Genomic DNA, 20,527 nt, shown 5'->3' on the forward strand with positions numbered 1-20,527 from the left:
TCTGGTGATTAAGGGTGGCAGTGTGGTGCTGGTGTGCAAGACTCTCACTCCCCCTTTGCCTATCGAACTTACTTGGAGTTGGTTCGCCGATCTTCTTTTCAGGATCGCCGGCTGCGATGTCCTGCACAACTTCTTCTTCGAAGATAAGATGCTACTTTCGAGGAATTTTTTATACTTTTAAAATAACTCTGTACACTTGAGAATACTTTGAACTCAATCTCACTGTATTTTCATCACACACAACAGTTTTCATACAACTAAAACATTTTTCGTAAGCTCGACACCTTCCAGTCCGTCAGAAACTATCACATTCATTTTTCCATAAATACAGTCTACAAATCTCTTCAAGTTTAACAAGACAACTGTCTGGACCTTACAAAAGTAAGAGAATTAACGAATAATAATTGTCTCTTCTCTTCTTTCAACAACATTCAAATGTTCACGCAGAAATGTTTGACGTTGCATGGAGTACGGCACATTTATTCCTTGAGCTGGACGTGTAACTTCTTAGGGGGGCTCGGTGGCCACTTGCCCGTGCTGATCATCCGTCCAATACACGTCCATCCTGCACACACGTAATTGTGGTGCAGTAGACATAGTTCTACTTTACCACACTCATCTCTAAAATAATGCGTGTTCGAGATGGTGGAAATATGAGAGTCTCTAGAACTTACTCCTAAATTCTCGAGGCAAAATGTAAGAAACAGGGCCAAATAAAAAATCAAATCAAGTAATTGGCATTGAATAGAACAAGTTACAAATAATTGTACAATCAGATTTTCATTAAAATAAGGGAACATATCCATTCATACAATGATGGAAAGTCCTGGATACAATACAAGTAATGGAAGAAGTAAAGGCAACAGCTCACTTTCAGTTTAGATATTGAACTTTCAGTAAGCACATAAACAAGATTGCTGAGCATTTGGACCGTGTCCTTCAGAGATACCTAATACAGAAAACAAGCATGTGTTCCCACACACGCGCATAGGCGTGCACACATGGCAGCTATATTTTTCAGGCTAACAACATTGGACCATCTCTGTGCAGCTCAGCTGGAATGAGGGTTTGTGTCGGATGGAATGAGTAAGAAGAAAAAGAATTTACGGGTTGAGGGGTTGCAGGGATGGGTGGCTGACAGCTTGGAGAGAGAGGCAGCAACAAAATGGGAAAGGAATGTGGTTCTGATGATCTTAGCATGTGAAGGCATTGGGAGTTGCATGTGGCACATAATGATGTGAAAGAGTGGAGATAGAACAGAGGAAGTGGAAGACTGTGGAAACGAGTGCATGAGTGTAGAGTGAAAGAGTGGACATGGGTGCATGGGGAGAAAATGTGGAGATGAGTGTTGGGCGAGGGACATTGGGGATTGAGGCCTTGAGGATTGTGAGATTGATGTGTATGTAGTAAGGCCAATTCTGTTCTATTTAATTATGAGAAATCAGACTCCAGATGATAGCGGTTGTGAAGCAGTGATGCATATGTGCTCAGCAGCATGTTCTGCTACTGGGTAGTTAGCTTTGGCCTTGCCATTCTGGGAGATGGTTGGTGATCATGCTCACAAACAGGGCAGTGTAAAAGTTTCAGCAAAGCAGGTGTATGATTTGGCCTGCTTTCTTAGGCAACCCTGCCCCTGATGTGTGAGGTTAGTATACAGAGGTCTTGCAGTTGAGTTTTCAACAGGGATGTGACCAATGTGGCAAGAAATTGAAAATAGGTGTGGTAAAAGGATGGACCAGGACATTTCGTAGATTGGGTGTGTGACAAAATAACAGTTTGGGAGAGGTGAGAAGGATTGTGGGTACATTGTTCTTCATTGATCACCACAAAGTGTTAAGATCAGAGTTGACCAGCCTGATAGGCACTGTGCCATCTGGATCCCCCGTCCCAATCCATCTTCTCTACATCATGTAGTTAGGAATTTCCTTACAACACACGCTTCAGTTCAGCCGTCCTTCTGGCCCCAATCTTCAATATTTCCTGTTCCACTTCCACCTCCATTGTGTTATCGTTTCCCTTATTTCACTCTTTCTACACTTTAGAGGTAAAAATTGACACACATCTGAGATGACAAGGATTTTTATTGAAACTAAGAAGAGTGCTAAAACTGGCCAACAGATGCCACTGCCCAGTGAGGTGCTGCTTTTAAAACTGTCATTATGACAGGTGTGAGGTATGTTGATACATTACAGAATTGCATCATCTGTAGCCTGGATGGTAAACACCTGCTGGAAGACATGACTTTTATGCAGGATGGTGTTTCAGCCCATATTGCTACAAGTCTGGAAGATCTCTTGTGCACATCATTTGGTGAGGATCACAAGTTGAGCTGCCACTTCCATCATGCTTGACCTCCGAAGTCCGCAGACGTCAATCTATGTGATTATTGTTTGTGGGGTTATCTGAAGTCACAAGGCTACTGTGATTGTCCGATCTCATTTAGGGTGCTAAAAGACAACATCTGATGGTAGTTGTACCTACTGATATGCTGTACAGTGCTGTAAACTGTCCATCGTCTACAGTATTGATAAATGACGACTGACAGATTGAGCATTTGCTATAAAGAACATTGTCTTGCAAAAAATCAATTGTTATGCTAATTACTGCTTTTGTATTGTAAGAAGTGATCTGTTGGTCATTTTGGGCAATTATTTTGGGTTTCAATAAAATCCCATATCATTTCAAGCACGAGGGTCAATTTTTACCTCTGCCTACATTATTCCTTGAAGTATTGAATTTTCAAATGTTAATAGACTTTGGGTCATGCTGTATATTCTTTTATGTAAACAATGAAACTGTGAAAAGTATGTCTTTGTTATGAGTAATCCTGGAGTATTAAGTCCTCTGCATTTACTGACTGTTTCTTTCAAAATTAGTTCATTAGTTGCCTGGACACTCATAAGCCAGCAACCTGTGGTAATATGTTAACTGAGAATTGAACATGCGTGCGTTGTCATTTTCTTAATCAAGTCAGTGCTTTGCAGGGGAAAAGTGTGAAGTTTGTCAACATAAAAAGAAAATCAACATGTTAATCTTAGTACAAAATAACGCGTAAGATTGTGTCACTCTTAACATATGAATTTTTAATTTGATACTAAAGAACTTTATTTTACCTATTCTTAAGTGAGAATCGTCTGGCTGAAGAATCTGTCGATGAACCAGAAGCACTAGAAGTTGAAGAACAAAGTTCCACAGTGCCAGTGCCTCGAGTAAAAGTTGGACCAAATGGAGAAATTATTCTTGATGAGCAAAGCTTGGTGAGTGCTGTAATGAAGTTAGCATATTGCTGTCTTGGGAAATATTCACCACTCTGTGCATATAAATTAACAAAACCTGTATCTGCTGAGATGTCTTGGCTATTAAAGTTACATTAATATTGTCGCAGAAGAAGCTGAGTAACACTGTGGTTTAGTGGTTACTATACTAAACTGTTGCATGGAGGGTTGTGAGTTCAAAACTCACCTGGACTGTACAATTTTAATTTGTATTCGGTTCGAGTGCATTCTAGAAGTATCCACGAATGTGAAGGATCATTGTACTGGAATGTTCTGTAGCTGTATATATACTGTATGTGTTCTGGCCAGAGGCAGCTCGCTCCACGCTCTTGTATGCGCAAGTGCTGAATAAACCTTGGTTAACTAGGTGACATTATTGTAACAGATTCAAACACGAACAGACTATAGGATTCCCAGGCGCCACAATAACCACAAGCTATTTCAATGAAACTATTGCAGCAGGACTTGTAGAGTGGAAACTATATTAAAGAAATATTTATATGTTCTGATAATGTAAATCAGATTCTGCATACGTTTCAAGGTGGGTCACAGTAGTAAGAGTAGCTTGTTGTTGCCTTCTCAACACTGTTGCATGCCAGTCATTTACTTTGATGTAGGTAGTCTAGAAGACACAGAAAATCCAAATCATTGAAGCAAATTTTTTTTGACTAATTACTGTGTCTTGATGATGCTGACTGATTCATTTATTCATGTGGACAATTTAATGTTGGCCGTAATAATGTAAAAGGCATGGGGTGCACAAATGAGTAAAGAGAACACAAAGAGTTCTTTCATAGGTGACTTTTCTTATTCTTCCATCTTTTTAGAACTGATCACAATTTTCAGCTTCAGTGACTATTAATATCTTCATTTGTGAATATGTCAGTCAGGATTGTAATTGTCTTGTATTTATGTGTAGGTTATTGAGACAACAGATGCCAAAAAGAATTGGAATGATCTTCAGAACTCTGAAGTTATTATGGATTATGGTACTGGCACTACAACTTTCAATGCTTACAGTAAAAAAAGAAAAAGCAAGACAAAAGATTGGAACAGGGAAGGTGAGTATATGGCTATGAAAAAAGAATGTTAATTTTCATTAATTTAAGGAAGTGGAACTGAAAGGTGTTGCATGACGACATAAGAGCAGCATTGAGAAGATGTGCAGAATGAAGAAAGTAGGCAGTAATGTTAATCATTATATTCAGTTTTGAACTAATATTGGTTATCTAACAAAAGCTGATGAGCAGCATGGGAGAAGAATCACCAGATAGTAAAATCAGAACTCCATATTAATGATTCATACTTAAATCCCATTGCAGAATAGTAAAAAGTATCGTATGTAAATGCTTCTTGCTTCAACCCCGAAATTACTTTATCTCCATGATTTTGATAAAATCACTTTTTTGTAGAGATGTATGGGCTCAAATTAATTGTTCATACAATGTTTGGTGACCATCATAACATGTATTTGTAAATCCTAAACATCTTTCCATATAAAGTGAGGACCCAGCAACGTAGTGCCAAGAGATCTTTGTTTTTTAAATGATTTTAAGATTATGAGAAACTTCAAAAAAATTTCAGTATGGGTTGATGCTCTTAAAGTTAAATACTTGCATTAATTCTGAGGCCCTAACATAAAATTCAAGTTTAAGATGAATTCTTTCACTACACATTCACTTCTGTGATGTATCATAAGTATGGCATTAAATAGTCTCCTGTTGTAGTAAATAATTGTGAATACCTGGAAACATGCAGTGAGTTTTGAACATTTAGTAAATGAAAATATAGCTATAGTGATAACATGTGTGGCAATTTTTGCTGCCCGAGTCTACTGTCACTTGGGTCCAGCTTAGAGGAGAAAGCTCTGCTCATACATTGCAATTTATTGTATGTAATAAAATCCTTCCCATTATGATATCAACTACTGATAATATGGCCATCTAAATACAAGGACTATTAACAAAGTAACTTCTGTTTATTTAAAAAAATTGGTTTACTATTCTGTGAAAGTGCACACTAATTTATTTTTGCACATAGTTTCCAGCCAGATTGAGATATATTGTAGTGTTTAATGAGCTTTGAAATTCCACTTTCATAGAATTCTGCTGTCTGTGGCTGAGACCAACCTACAGTGCTGGTTTTCAACTCACCTTTGTACAGAAGAGTATGAATAATCTGTGGAAAATACAAAGCTCCGTGATGGTGACTCTGCAGTTTTCTTTAACCATTTCATCAACCAAACAAATGAGATCTACATTCATGATACTTGGTTGACAACCTTCCCCACTCACGAGTATTGTGAATGCAAAGTTGATTTGTTTGGTTGATTAAAAAACCGCAGATTCACATCAGGGAGCTTTGTGTTCATTTTCCACAGATTATTCGTACTATTCTGGACAAAGGAGAGTTGAAAACCAGCTTTGTAGGTTGGCTACAGTTACAAGTGGCAGAATTCTATGAATGGGGAATTTCAAAGCTCTGCCTGGAAACAAAGTGGAAAAATAAATTAGTGTGTGTTCTTTCATAGTATTGTAAAACAAATTCTGTAATTTGATTCACTTCTTTTTTAAAAGTAATTGGAGGCTACTTTATGAATAGCCCTTGTATAAGGAGGCTTGCACACATTGCAGATTAATTTCTGACTAAAGGAATGGAGGCTGTCCTTGAAATGTTGAGCTTATATTAATAATGCCTGTAAGTAGGATTTGCATACTGAATAAGGTAATACAAATGACGCACTGGACTAGTTTGGGGGTAGTAGTGTTCAAATAATTATCTAGTTAACTCTATTTAGATTTCCTTATTTTTAGTTGGAGGGTACAGGTTGTTTCTTCAGTGATGCCACAACTGATTTTTTTGTCTCTGCCTTGTCCACCTGAGTTTGTGCTCTATTTTAATGACCTCATTGCCAATGGAATGTAACAATCAAAATGTCCTTCTCTGCCCCTTTGAAAACCTTCAGTCACTACACTGCTGCAGTAGATGCAACTATTACTTTATCTCTGAAAAGCCAGAGTTGTAGTGACTTTTCACACATGATAATAAATACTGCATGGTGTTCTTTCAGATGTTATACTGAGTGTGTTACAGGGCGTAGACACTCTTTGATTGTGATGCTGTTGGAAGTGCCAGTTATGTTCTTTTTGAACTTGTTTTGGACACATGGCTTCCTTAATACTCTATTTTAAATTTTCTCATGGATAAAAATTACAAATATTGAAACCTGGAAAAATCTGCTTTGCCAATACCCATACTTGCTGCTTGTTCTTCAGGAACAATGTGTGTATATAATCTTCATGTACAGTCAAACACTTATCATAATGAAACTTCCTGGCAGATTAAAACTGTGTGCTGGACCTAGACTTGAACTTAGGCCCTTTGCCTTTCGTGGGCAATTGCTCTACCAAGTTTTAATCTGCCAGGAAGTTTCAAATCAGCACACACTTCGCTGCAGAGTGAAAATTTCATTCTGGAAACTTATCATAATAATTGAAACATTGCAAGCTTGAACTACCAGAATGTTCACAACACTCATTGTCCTAAAACTGTAGTACTACATTTTATTTAAGGTATTGATGTGGTTGTGCTAGTATTAATACTTCACAACAAAATTGTTGATACGAAAGATGTGGGTGCATTGGTGGGGTACCAATGACACTATAAACAAGAAAGTGCTGTGACCTACATGGAAAGAGCTGCAGGTAGAAATTATTGTGGCTATGATCTAGAACAAACAGGCAATACATAGCTAAAATGTAGGTATTCACGTCTCTTAGACAGGTACTTGAATGATTTGATTCAGGTTGGTAACATGTAGAGCAGCTATTGTTCAGGTTCAAACAAACCAACCTCTAGAAAGATGTATACCTAGCAGACTAATTAAAGTTGATAGAGATCCCACTTGATGTTTATATAATATCAGGAAGCATCTTAAGCAAAAGTGTCCAATGCACAATAGGTTCAAAACAAAGCATAAATCAACATGTAGGTGGATGTTAATTGAAATGTTTTTAGTTACCAGAAGTGTAGCAGAATATGACAGGGCTTGTCTCAAACTGCAAGCAAAGTTTGACATATGCTTAAACTGTCAGTAGTGCACAAATCAGTGCCCAAACACTTGTAGGTGGGACAAGAACCGAAATAGAAAATAACAAAGGAAAATTGAGGAATATTGCCATCATTCAGTGGCTATATTGCTGCTGAGACAAGTAATATAGTAATCAGTTCTGAGTGCCAATATTATGAAAAGGATAGAGTGCTACTCACCATATAGTGGAGATGCTGAGCTGCGGACAGGCATAACAAAAAGAATGCTAAACAAGTGACCTTTCAGCCAAAAGACCTCCTGAGGTAGACAAACACACCCACAAGTGTGCAAGTGTGATTCCCCCCCCCCCCCCCCCCCCTCACACACACACACACACACACACACACACACACACACACACACACACGACCACTGTCTCTGGTCACCGATGGAAAACTGCGAGCAGTTGTGCATCTGAATGCTGTTGAGTGTGTGCCAAATTATACACAGAATTCTCTAGTGAATTAGCACCTTTTTTTTGCTATGATTTACTGCAAATTTCTCGAGCAGAGGTATGTTTCCCATGTTTGGAAAAGAGAAAAAGGTCACACCATTCTATATCCCATGGTTGGTAAAGAGCACAAGTCACAACAGTCTCCAACAGAGAAATATAACCTATCAGTATAATTGCCTTCATATATCACTCACATCTATTTGTAGTGGAATTCTAGAACATGGAGTAAAATAATATTCTACATGGAAATTGGCATGGGTTCTAGAAACATCAAGCATGCAAAACCCAACTCGTGCTCTTCACACATGCTATCCCCAGTCCAGTGGATAAACTAAAGCCAGTTTCTTCAGGTTTTCTGAACTTCAAAAACCCTTTCATTCAGTATTCCATTAGTGCCTTTTAAAGAAAATGTGTGGTCCATGGCATATCTAATCAGTTTTGGAACTGGTCAAAAATTTACTAAAAGACAAGACAGCATGTTTTCCACAGTCATGTATAGAGACTGAAGTAATGAAGTAATGCCTTGATTATATCAGATATGCCACAGGGAAGTATAATAGGACTATTGCCATTTGTATTATACATTGATGACTGAGCAGATAGCATTAGTTTCAAGCTCAAGCTTTTCTCAGTCAGTGGAGTTATTTGTGAGGAAATTGCATAAGGTAAAAATTGCAGTAATGTCCAGTTAGATAGACCCTACGTACAAAATATCAGCCTGATGCAAGGCCTGGGAACTAACTCTTAACCTGGAGAGTTTCCGAGTTGGGCATTTCACTAAATGTAAAAATATGGCGTACTTTGACAGGAAGTTTAGTGAGTCCCATATAGTGTCAGTAACGGCGTACAAATATTTGGGAATAACAATATGTATAGGTATGAAGTGAAACTAACAAATAGGCTCAGTTGTGGGTGAAGCAAATGGCAGCCTGTACTTCTTTGATAGAATACTGTGGAAATGCAGTTTGTTTGCAAAAGGGAGCACTTGTAGAGCTTGTATTGAACACTGCTTAAAAAGTGTATGTTTCTCATACAGGTTGGACTAAGAGGGCAAATCAGATAAAATGTGAGTGATTCAAGTTAGTCTGACTGACAAGAAAGTGTAATAGAAATGTTGAGAAGTTGTAATTGAATTGTTGAGAAATTGTAATTGATAGACATGGTAAGAAGCAAATGGGAGGGAAAGACAGAAGATGCATGGGCATTGGGGTCAGGAGGGTTGTGCAGTGTAGGAGGGCGATGACATGGAGGTGTGAGTTGGGAGGAAGTAACATGACAGAGGAACAGGAATCTGTTGGGTTGAGGGTGAATGTGAACATGGTTAGCGAAGAGGCCAGGAGGATTATGGGAGCAAAGGGTAGGCCTATATTGCGAGGATAACTCCATCTGTGCAGTTCAGAGTACCGTATTTACTCGAATTTAAGCGGCACTCGAATCTAAGCCGCACCTGAAAAATGAGACTCGAAATCGAGGAAAAAAAATTTTCCCGAATCTAAGACGCACCTGAAATCTGAGACTCGAAATTCAAGGGGAGAGAAAAGTTTTAGGCCGCTCTTCCAAATCGAAACAAACTTGGTCCATTGTAATATTAGACACAATTTAGGTTGAATGAATGACGATACAGCTGTAGTAGTTTGGTTCGAGTCGTAAGCTTAGCAGTTAAGCTTTACCAGGTAGCCGTTGTTATGCGTCAGGCGCTCCGTCCGTATTTATACGGGTACCCTTCCTTTTTCACGTGCTTCGTCTGGTTTGAATTGATTGCTTATTTTTCTTTGATCTGACAAGTGCAGTTGTCTTTGTTATAGGTGTTTCCGTCACTCAAAGCTGAAAATGCATTACTGTACTGTGTCATGCATTGTTTGTCGCATTCTGAAAATGAGGGTTTACGGCCTGTCGCCGCTCACGGTATGGCTTGCTTTTGTGCACGCTACCGCCGCTTACAATTAAAAAAAAAACAAAGAGAGGAATTGTCTCATTAGCGAAACAATGGCATTAGACTGCTATTCGTTGCTACTTACACTGCTGCTTTCTTTGATAATGATCAACAAGAATCAAATAATAGACTGCGTATGATAGAAGATGTTCTGAACGAGAATTTAGCGAAAATTTTTTCCGTTTGAAAATCTTTGCAGACGCCTCTTTAGTACATTACATTGTGCATAGAAATTAGAGTCATCTTAGATTTAAAAATCTAGTCAATTGCCGTGCTTCATTTTTGACTGTATCACTATTAGGCATAAGAATAATACGAATATAAACATGACATGGTATGTATATTCTTCTGCGTCTGCTGTTGTCTCACTCTAGTTTCGTAGTTTATTAGGCGGACAGGATTTAAATGAGATAGCAGCAAACACAAAAGAATACATGGCAAAATGTTTATATTCGTATTATTCTTATGGTGAAGAGAATACTGCATGTGATTCACAATTCATAAAAGTTCCTATAAGCAACCATTTCTTCTCACAGTTAGGAAAAAATTCAGAAAGCAGAGTTAGCCATATTGACAAATATCCCAAACAGTCTTGCCAGTCGTATTTTCGTAGTACATTGAAATACTGCTACGTTCGAAGAGGAACAATACGGAATTTGTATTTACTTCGTTGGATAATGTATGAAAATGCAGTGGTCGAAACTCAGGGCAGAGAAAAAAAAAGCTCGTCTTCCACCTTTTTTTTTTTTATTTATTTACTGACGCAGAGGTTTTGGTGCCAGTATTTGTCTTTGTGCCTGTGAAGCATGCCTGCGTAGCGCTACATATATTCGATGACAGAAGCTAGTTGTGGCGGCACCTACCAACATTTTTCAGAACTTCGGCTTACTTTGCACTCGATTCTAAGCCGCGGGCGGTTTTTTGGACTACAAAAACCGGAAAAAAAGTGCGGCTTAAATTCGAGTAAATACGGTAGCTGGTGCTGGAGGCAAGGATCCAGACAGCAGGGTTTTTGAAGTAGGCCTTGAAGTCGAACACATTGTGTTAGCTAGCTAGTTACTTACTGACGTATTTACTTTCACGTTCCATGGTTTAGTTTTATGATACATTGTAATGATGAGGGATGAGTCATGTTACATTTGCTTCACAGTTAATTTGTAAATATGGATATGTGCTGAACATTTATAAGACTTTGTTGTTGTTGTTGTTGTTGTTGGCCTACCCCCTCACCACTCTCTCTCTCTCTCTCTCTCTCTCTCTCTCTCTCTCTCTCTCTTTCCTGCATGCTCTCTCTCTCTCTCTCTCTCTCTCTCTCTCTCTCTCTCTCTCTCTCTCACACACACACACACACACACACACACACACACACACACACACAAAACAACGTTTGGTAGCGGCCAGTCATTCTGATGGTCAGCTGGTTCACGGTCATGCACACACAGTGCCGTGCAGAAATTGCAGCAGAGCTGGTATATTAAGTGGCTGTTTTCACAGGTGGTCATGCCGTTGATTGGTAAAGGGTAAGCATGTGACAGAACTATAATAAGATGTGGTGGGTGAGTGAATCAGGCAGTTTTTACTCCTGGGTCTCCCACAGGGATATGACCACTGTGGCAAGGGGTAGAGAATGGAAATATCATAGGGATGGACTAGGATGTTGGTGTGGGACAGGTAAGCACAAAATACCACCTTAGAAGGTGTGGGACAGTCAAAGCCCTGGCAAAGGACATGATTCAGTTGCTTCAGTCTGGGAAGATATTGTGTTTGCAGTTGGTTCTCGTAGGTGGTTAGAAGTTCAGAGATGTGTGAGGATACAGTGCGGGAAATTTTTGGTAGACTGGCTTTGGGGATAGTGCCTGTCTGTGGAGCCCTTTGTGAGACTGAAGATTGGGATTCTCATCACTGCAGATATGCCCTCTACAGGTGGCCAGGCTAAACAGGAGTGATTTATTGGTTTGGTTGAGGCATAAGCTGTCAAAATGCAGGTCCTGTTGGTGGTTGGTAGGCTTGATATACACTTCAGAAAGATGTCATACACATTGTGAGAACTTTATTAGAAAACCTCAAGCTCTGTCTTTCAGGGCAGGATTCAGACATATTCTTCAGTACCTCTATGTTTCTATCCCGTGGAGAGATTTTGCAGATAAAATTAGGAAAAAAACTGTGAACTAAAGAGGAGTAAATCTTGATGTATGATTGAACGAGAAGTAATTTTTGCCACACATTTCACAATATATGTAAATGTAGGGATAGTTATTCCTTAAAAAGAGTAGCCTGCTGTAGAGACTAAGACGTGTTATCTGCTGTGAAACCATCTTACAACTGTCTCTCAAATCAGTAATGAGAATGTTACACATCAGTTGTTGAATGTGTGATATGTTTACCACATCATGTTTTGATACTTTGATGAAGAGCGAAGACTACCACAAGAAGATCAGTGACCTTTTGGATCTTACCACTTATAAAAAGTTGAAAAAGGATCCTACAACGAAAGTGTTAACAGTTACCAATCAATTAATAAAAAAGTCTTCTATTCCTTCAGAGGATAAAAAAGATCTTTGCAAAACGGAAGCTTATCCTCCTAGATTATATGGGCTACCTAAGGTGCATAAACCTAATGTCCCACTGAGACCGATAGTAAGTGCTATTGGATCCCCTACTCAAGAGCTGGCTAGACATCTTGCCACCTTGTTACAACCGTTTATTGGAAAAACTGATCATCATATTAAGAACTCTATGCACTTCATCGAAAAATTGAAGGAGATTACCGTCAGTCCCAGTGATATTCTTGTCAGCTTTGATGTGGTGTCTCTGTTCACCATGGTTCCTGTCAACGAAGCTCTTGCTTGCATATCTGACACATTTCTTACTGATATAGTAGCTTTGTTTATACATTGCCTGTCCACGACTTATTTTCAGTACAATAATGAGTTCTATGAACAAATTAATGGAGTGGCAATGGATAGCCCTCTGAGTCCAGCCGTTGCTAATATTTTTATGGAATTTTTTGAACAGCAAGCACTGCAGTCAGCCAGAAAAAGGCCTTTGAAGTGGTATCGGTATGTGGACGACACTTTTGTCATATGGAATCACAGTGAAGAAGAACTGAACCGTTTTTTTGAAGCATTTTGAATAGCATCAATTCAAAAATACAATTCACTATGGAGACAGAGAGTAATGGACAGATTAATTTTTTGGATGTCTCAGTAATTAAACGAGCAGATGGGACTCTGGGTCACAAAGTCTACAGAAAAGATACGCATACCGATCGTTATCTTCATAAGGATTCGAACCATCATCCCTGGCAGAAGAGAGGTATTATCAAGACATTGGTGGACAGGGCTAATAAAATCTGTGAGCCAGCTTATTTGCAAGAGGAACTAAACCACTTGTGAACCACTTTCCAGAAAAATTGGTACGCTGGCAAGGAGATAGATCGAGCACTCCATCCCAGAAGAAAAATGTCCGAAAACGTGCAACAACAACAACAACCATCGGTGGGGAAAGTTTTTCTTCCATTCATCCACAATATTACGGACCGTATCGGGAAAGTGCTGGCCAAGTTCAGAGTTGAAGCAATCGTCAGACCCACCAAGAAGATTAGTGAATGCTTAAGATCGGCGAAAGATGCACGACACCCTTTAGCTACTCCTGGTGTGTGTAAAGTTCCGTGTAGTTGTGGGAAGATTTACATTGGAACCACAAAAAGAAGTATCAATACTTGCCTAACTGAATACAAAAGGAACTGTCGACTGGGACACACGGACAAATCGACTGTAGCGGAACACGTTTTTGAAACGGGTGACCATGAAATAAAATTTTGTGAGACAAGCGTGCTAGCTAAGACATCGCATTATTATGCATGTATGTATAGAGAGGCTGTAGAGATTTTTAAACACCACAACAGGAAAGAAGAAGGCTTGAAGTTAGATAAGATATGGCGGTCGACTTTGTACCAAAGATGTGACAATTGATTACCTTCGATCGAGAGTAATGACGCCAGCCAGAGATAGTTTTACTGTTGACAACACGTGACGAGTGGTGGTGCCCTCTACGCGCTCTATATAAACAGGACCTCCACGGCCTAGCAACCAGTCGTAGACTCACCTCAGATGATGTTGCCCGCAGCTGGCAACGAAACGACAGGGAGAAGTATTTCTACTATTGGACCACGGCCTGTTAGACCGGAAGTTTTAATTACTGAGAACTTTTTTAGTTTGTTAATATAATTAATCAATAATATTGTGGAGATGCTGAGTCGCAGATGGATAGATGTTGCATTCCATCTTGGATTTTCCGTTTTTAATATAATAAATCTTTTAGTATAGCATAGGTCAGTTGATGGGCTTTAAAATTGAATGTTAGGTTAAGTAAAAAGGATGTAATGTGTCAAAATGATATATTATTAATTCAATTTAAATAAATAAATAAATAAATAGTGTGTTAAAAAAAAAAAGGCATTTATGCTTTCTGCATCATTGCCCAACCTGTGTTTAGAGGACAGTGATAGGTAGTGGTCATCAGCCCATAGTGAAATGTCCCCTTGTTATTGAGCTATATGCTGCAATAGATATTCTAGTGGTGTGAAAACATCCTTAAATTGAAGTTCAGATGGTGTTCTAGCACATACTTTATTAATTACAATCCTGCAAACATGTCCTAGGGAGAAGGAGAATATATAAAATGTAACGAATGCTGTCCAACTGATGCCTGTTCCTTAGAAAATCAATTGTTCATTCTGGAATTAATTGTTCATTATGCATGTATGCCCCTTAGATTTTTGTATTCTTTCTCTTGTGAAGAAAACAGGTACATAATAAAGTATAAGAAAGACTGCATGGATAGAACTGTCAGTTTCCTTCCAATACAACATAGCACAGGGCTATCCTAATCTATGGGCACACTCTTTGCTTGATCTTTTGGGATATTTTGATTGGGTTATTTATATGTGTTGATTTCTGTTTCAAAGAATTAATTGTGGAAAACTGTTTTTCAAACTGATGGTTTTTTTCTGTAATATTTTCTTTCCACAGATAATTACAAGAATTCTTATATAGTTTTATAGTTATTGTTAATCATTTTCCCATGTCCTTTTCTGTTTAATTAGAAACATTAAGATTTTACCGGGCTCTTCACACTGTGGGAACAGACTTCCTTGTGATGCAATCACTGTTTCCCAAATTCACTCGCAAGGATCTAAAGGACAGATATAAAAAAGAAGAAAGAATTAATAGGGAATTAGTGGAAAAAGCTCTACGAAATCCACTTACTTTTGATTTGACAGAACTGCAGAAGGAATTTGGTAAGTGTTCACAAAATCCATTACTTTTCCCCTCACATCATTAATGTCTGATGTGTTCCATATGGGTGAAAGCTACTCCTTCATATTTGTTAATTAACTTTTCTCTTGAAATTGTGTAACTCTTATCATAAATCAAAGCAATGTGAAGGATAATATGTTATTTGCAGAATATAATTAAGTAGTAGTGTGTGTGTGTGTGTGTGTGTGTGTGTGTGTAAAACAGTGCTGTTAAAGGTGATAGTTTTGCTACCTAAATATTCTTCCTGTTTTACAGTTTAACCACTCTTAATAATCTATTCAGAGTGTATACGACCTGGGAGAACGGGAAAAACCCAGGAATTTTTTCATCTGGAAGAAAACCAGGAAAAACCCGGGATTTTTTTAGAAGTACGGGAATTTTTCGTTGTTTTAGTTTTCAGTTAAATTTCTGTAATTTTGACTGGTTAGAACCAATACTCAAACAAAGGATATTACTGTATCCCGTCATTGCAGAATAATACTGCAGCATTAAAACATGAACGAGAGAAAAAAACGAAAATAAAATTAAATTGCAAAGGAAATGTGCCATATAAAATAACACAGTGCTCGTACAAGTGTCTACCAACAGCAAAATGTGTCAGAGGCTTTCAGAACACTATGCAATGCTTCACAACAACAAATTGCCTCCGATGGGCGTAACATCACAACTGTTTACATTAGACTCATTTAATCAGTTGCGAGTGGGCTCATGCTCACGTGCAGTTGAGTTGCGTATGAGTAGTACCTTCTCCCGCTTCTGGCTACAGAAATGTGGCTGTTGGCTGTGTAAGCAGCAGTAGCAGCAACCAGCTGCCAGATTCACGCTTGCGGAGCAGGCCCAGATCTAGTGGGGGGTGGGGGCAAACCGGGGGTATCTGAAGCGGGTGGCAATTACAGAGGGAGGAGGCAAATTCATATTCTTGAGGAAACAAACCTTGTTTCACAAAGCACCTAGCATCCAGCTCACATTGGTCTATCATTTATTAATGTTGTTGTTGTTGTGGTCTTCAGTCCTGAGACTGGTTTGAGGCAGCTCTTCATGCTACTCTATCCTGTGCAAGCTTGTTCATCTCCCAGTACTTACTGCAACCTACATCCTTCTGAATCTGTTTAGTGTATTCATCTCCTGGTCTCCCTTTACGATTTTTACCCTCCGCGCTGCCCTCCAATACTAAATTGGTGATCCCTTGATGCCTCAGAATATGCCCTACCAACTGATCCCTTCTTCTAGTCAAGATGCGCCACAAATTTCTCTTCTCTCCAATTCTATTCAATACCTCCTCATTAATTATGTGATCTACGCATCTAATCTTCAGCATTCTTCTGTAGCACCACATTTCGAAAGCTTCTATTCTCTTCTTGTCTAAACTATTTATCGTCCACGTTTCACTTCCACACAAGACCACACTCCATACAAATACTTTCAGAAACGACTTCCTGACACTTAAATCAATACTCGATGTTAACAAATTTCTCTTCTTCAGAAACGCTTTCCTTGCCATTGCCAGTCTACATTTTATATCCTCTCTACTTTGACTGTCATCAGTTATTTTGCTCCCCAAATAGCAAAACTCCTTTACTACTTTAAGTGTCTCATTTCCTAATCTAATTCCCTCAGCATCACCCGATTTAATTCAACTACATTCCATTATCCTCGTTTTGCTTTTGTTGATGTTCATGTTATATCCTCCTTTCAAGACATTGTCAATTCCGTTTAGCTGCTCTGCCAGGTCCTTTGCTGTCTCTGACAGAATTACAATATCATCGGCGAACCTCAAAGTTTTTATTTCTTCTCCATGGATTTTAATACCTACTCTGAATTTTTCTTTTGTTTCCTTTACTGCTTGCTCAATTATTCATATGAATTTGAAATGCACCCCTGCTGTTTTTTGAACACATTCTAAGTTGATTTCTGAATGAATTATAAGTTGATTTTTGAATGCGTGCATATGTGGGTGATGTCTCTGTCACATCTAGAAATAAACTTTCCTGCAGACAGAACGGGACGGGGCTATACGAGCTGAGCGGAATGAAATCAAACCGGTGAATGCTAACTGCTGCTTGTTTATGTGGTTGATTCAGTTCGCGAATGTTCAGCATTGTTATAATTACTAGTGAAATCCGTAGATTCAGATTAGCAGAGTGGAAATAAATGACTAACAGGAATAATAGGTAAGAAATATTAGTATTATATTCTAGGGGTACCCAAGAAAGTGAAATTTTGACAGAAAATTTTTGGCCTGATCGCTGCACTAGACAAGGCCAGTTGTAGTCCGCTTAAGTTCCATTCTGGGAGTAGCGCAGGAAACACATTATACAAACTCGTAATAACGCCGAACCAGAGAATAATTGCTGGACAACTAAACCAGTGATTGTGGCAGGGTTAGTAAAGTTAACCGGAGAGTGAGTTTTGACAGTGGTAGGAATAGTTACAGAATTAGTGATGACAGGACTGTTTGTTAGAACGAGGAAGGAGAAGAAACGGGGACATCACGCAAATTATGGAAGAATATGACGATTCCAAATTTATAAAAAAATTTCGTTCTACTACTTTTCGGTTTCGAGCATGAGAAACTGGAGCGTATGAATGAAATGTGAAACTATTTCCTAATGCAAAGCTTTTTGCTTGTAGTAGGCCAAATAGGTATTTCGTATTGGTACTTCATGAATTATATATTCTGTCATATTATAAAAATGTTCATTATTGCCAAAACAGTCTTGCTTATTTTTGTGTGTTACAATTGCCGCAATATTAGAAAGGCCTATTTTGTTTTATCCAGCACACAGTGACAAAATAGATGTAATCAAATGGAGAAACCACACCAGTCTTGGGTACTGTTTGTATTAACAGCTTTTTCAGTATTAGACAATGACATTTCCATTTTTCATGTAGCAAAACGTTTGACGAATTTTGATGAGGTAATAGTTCTTTCATAGAAAGGAAAGCACACCGTGTCAAGCTGTAGCAAGATTAGAGAGAAAAATCGCTAGGACGTAAGGAGTGAAGAAATGTGTACTGTCTTTACTGCTTTTAGGTATCCTGTATTTAATTTTATGTCACACAGAAGAGCAAGTTATTAGCTAATAGGCAATAAAGAATCCAGATTTTCTGAAGAGTTCTTGTTCTCCTGGTTACAAATAACCCTATCCAGTATTAATTGCGAGAGGTTATATATAAAGAGGGGCAGGATGTCAAATTGGCCGACTGGGAGCAGGAGAGGTACTACAGAACATTTTAATTTCCACTGTCCTGAAATAGTTGGCTGGCATCCATTACAAAATATACACGTTTGAGTTCCACAGATCGAAATACAGTGATGTGCACTATAAGAATGTTGTTTGAAGAGGTGTTCTAACAATAGCACCACTTGCAAAGTAGGTTAGAAATCAGATTAATAATATTGCTCACGCAGCATATGTTCACTTTATCGGGCAACAACAAAGTTGTTGACTGTGGATGGTATCGTCAGAATGGAAATAATGAAATCACTGTAAAAAAGTCATTAATTTTGGCACTTACCTTGAATGGATTCCCATGTAGATTTCGTCGAAGTTGTTATGGCTCATCATGTTGATTCTAGGGTGATTCCACTTTGGCTGCTAGAAGGTCCAGATCTGTATTTTAGCAATATTTGAAGACCTAACAAATGCGTTTTTCAGGAAATTCTTAATGATCAAACAATCCCAGATCAGAGCAATGGTATGGTAGAAATAATTTTTGACTTGGTGTTCACTATCCACATTTTTATTAAACTTCTTGTAAATTCACATATACTACTTCTTAATTGTCACATCATCAAGAAAACAGTTTTGTATCAATCTTCATATATTTAATTTCCACTTTAACGAAACACAAGACTTGACTGTTCTTTTACAAAGCGAAATAACAACTTAACTTCTGCAAAGTGAAACAAAGACTGCCCTGAGCGCATTCGCGCCAAAACGGTTACGAGTAAATAAAAGATTATGACAGTCTCACAGAAATGAATACACACAAGAACCATATCACTGTAATATATCAATACATCGGAGTACCTATACATTAATAAAACCAAATGTGAATATTGTCACAAAAATATGTGTGTTACTTCGCAGAAAAGTAGTACGATATTACTGGTATCGAGAACTGGGGTTGGAGTGCCGTAATGGTCACGTAAATAAAGAACCATTACAATGTCTTACATTTCCTTGAAGGTATATGTTTTACGTATCAGACTATTCAGAAAGATGTGCGCTACAAAATGAACTTATTTTTGAAAAGTCGTTTTTTGACGTTCTGATGCGCAGAGTAGTCTGAGTTACAGTGGTGGGCGGAGGGAGGGGTCGTCTCCACGTGACCCATGTTTACATTTGATGATTTTTCTGTTTCCTCTTTGTTTACCATTATCATGTCAAATAGAAACAAGACGGATTTCTGTGGCTGGGAGCTTTCAAGTGAATTGAAATACATTCATATAATTAAGGAAGGCTAATAAATGTTACTAGTTTCAGATTTTCTTTTATTTCCATCTGTCTTGACAGTCAAGCATTAATCGCCTTGCAGACCAATAAAGTTATTTTTGTCAGTTTGCTAAAGAAATTTGGCTTTTATTAAGCTTTCCTGCTGATGCAGTGAATTTATTTGAAACGAAGGGTTTAATTCCACACTATGGCTAGTTTCAACTCTTTGCTGCATTTCAAGTGCACGATTTCAATCTTCTAGCACGTATGGCACTATGCCATAACAAAGAACCAAACATGGGATAATACAGTACTGGTACTACAAGAAAATTTACCTCCCGAAAACTACACTGAAAAGCTTCATATCAGGTTGAGGTCTACATCATTGGGAATCTCTACATACAAATATGCACTGTAAGGCGAACTATGCATTATAGTATGGTTCACGAAATTCTGACGCTCTTGGAGTATCCTCTGATGTCGTTTCTTTTATGACATAATGTAAGATCTTTTAATGTTTTACACATACAAACATACGGGCTTCCTACATCACCATAGCTGCGCAAGCGTGGTGACGCCTCTTAAATCTGGCGCTCTCTGGCAACTGCTGAAATGAATCTGTTTCTAACAGGTCTCGGGAAAATATTGCGAATTGTTGTTCGAAAAGTGTTATGTTCAAAGTAAATTTCCTTATACGCAAAATGAACTATGTGCGAGAATGGTCGAAGAATTTCCTAAATCACAGAGTGTTTGCCCTCTTTTAAAAATCAACTCTTTTGTCATGAGCCATTTAGAAGAATTTCGAGCCCAGACAATCAGAGATTTATGTCGGTAATAAAAAATTTTACTGGCGTGTTTGTGTGATGTATCTTAAAGTGTAACATGCACTAAACAAATCAACATTATATGTGAAAGCTTAGCTTCTGATGTAGCTTATTAATCTTCGAGACAAATATTATATGCGAAAGCTTTGCTTTTCTTGTAGCAACACTATGTACATTAATTTAAAATTTAC

The 20,527-nt window shown here is 38.3% G+C and overlaps 1 protein-coding gene across 2 annotated transcripts in view; it reads left to right on the forward strand.

Moving 5' to 3' along the window:
- The window catches only part of LOC126473349 (titin homolog), a 90,124-nt gene that overhangs the window by 48,909 nt on the left and 20,688 nt on the right, over positions 1–20,527 (forward strand). For both annotated transcript variants that reach the window (XM_050100345.1, XM_050100346.1), the window contains exons 4-6: positions 3,125–3,257; positions 4,195–4,336; positions 14,860–15,054. In XM_050100345.1, coding sequence (XP_049956302.1) covers positions 3,125–3,257; positions 4,195–4,336; positions 14,860–15,054 — 470 coding nt within the window. The remainder of the gene's footprint in view (positions 1–3,124; positions 3,258–4,194; positions 4,337–14,859; positions 15,055–20,527) is intronic.

This window comes from Schistocerca serialis, chromosome 4 (genome assembly GCF_023864345.2).
Source record: "Schistocerca serialis cubense isolate TAMUIC-IGC-003099 chromosome 4, iqSchSeri2.2, whole genome shotgun sequence".
NCBI classification, from domain to species: domain Eukaryota; kingdom Metazoa; phylum Arthropoda; class Insecta; order Orthoptera; family Acrididae; genus Schistocerca; species Schistocerca serialis.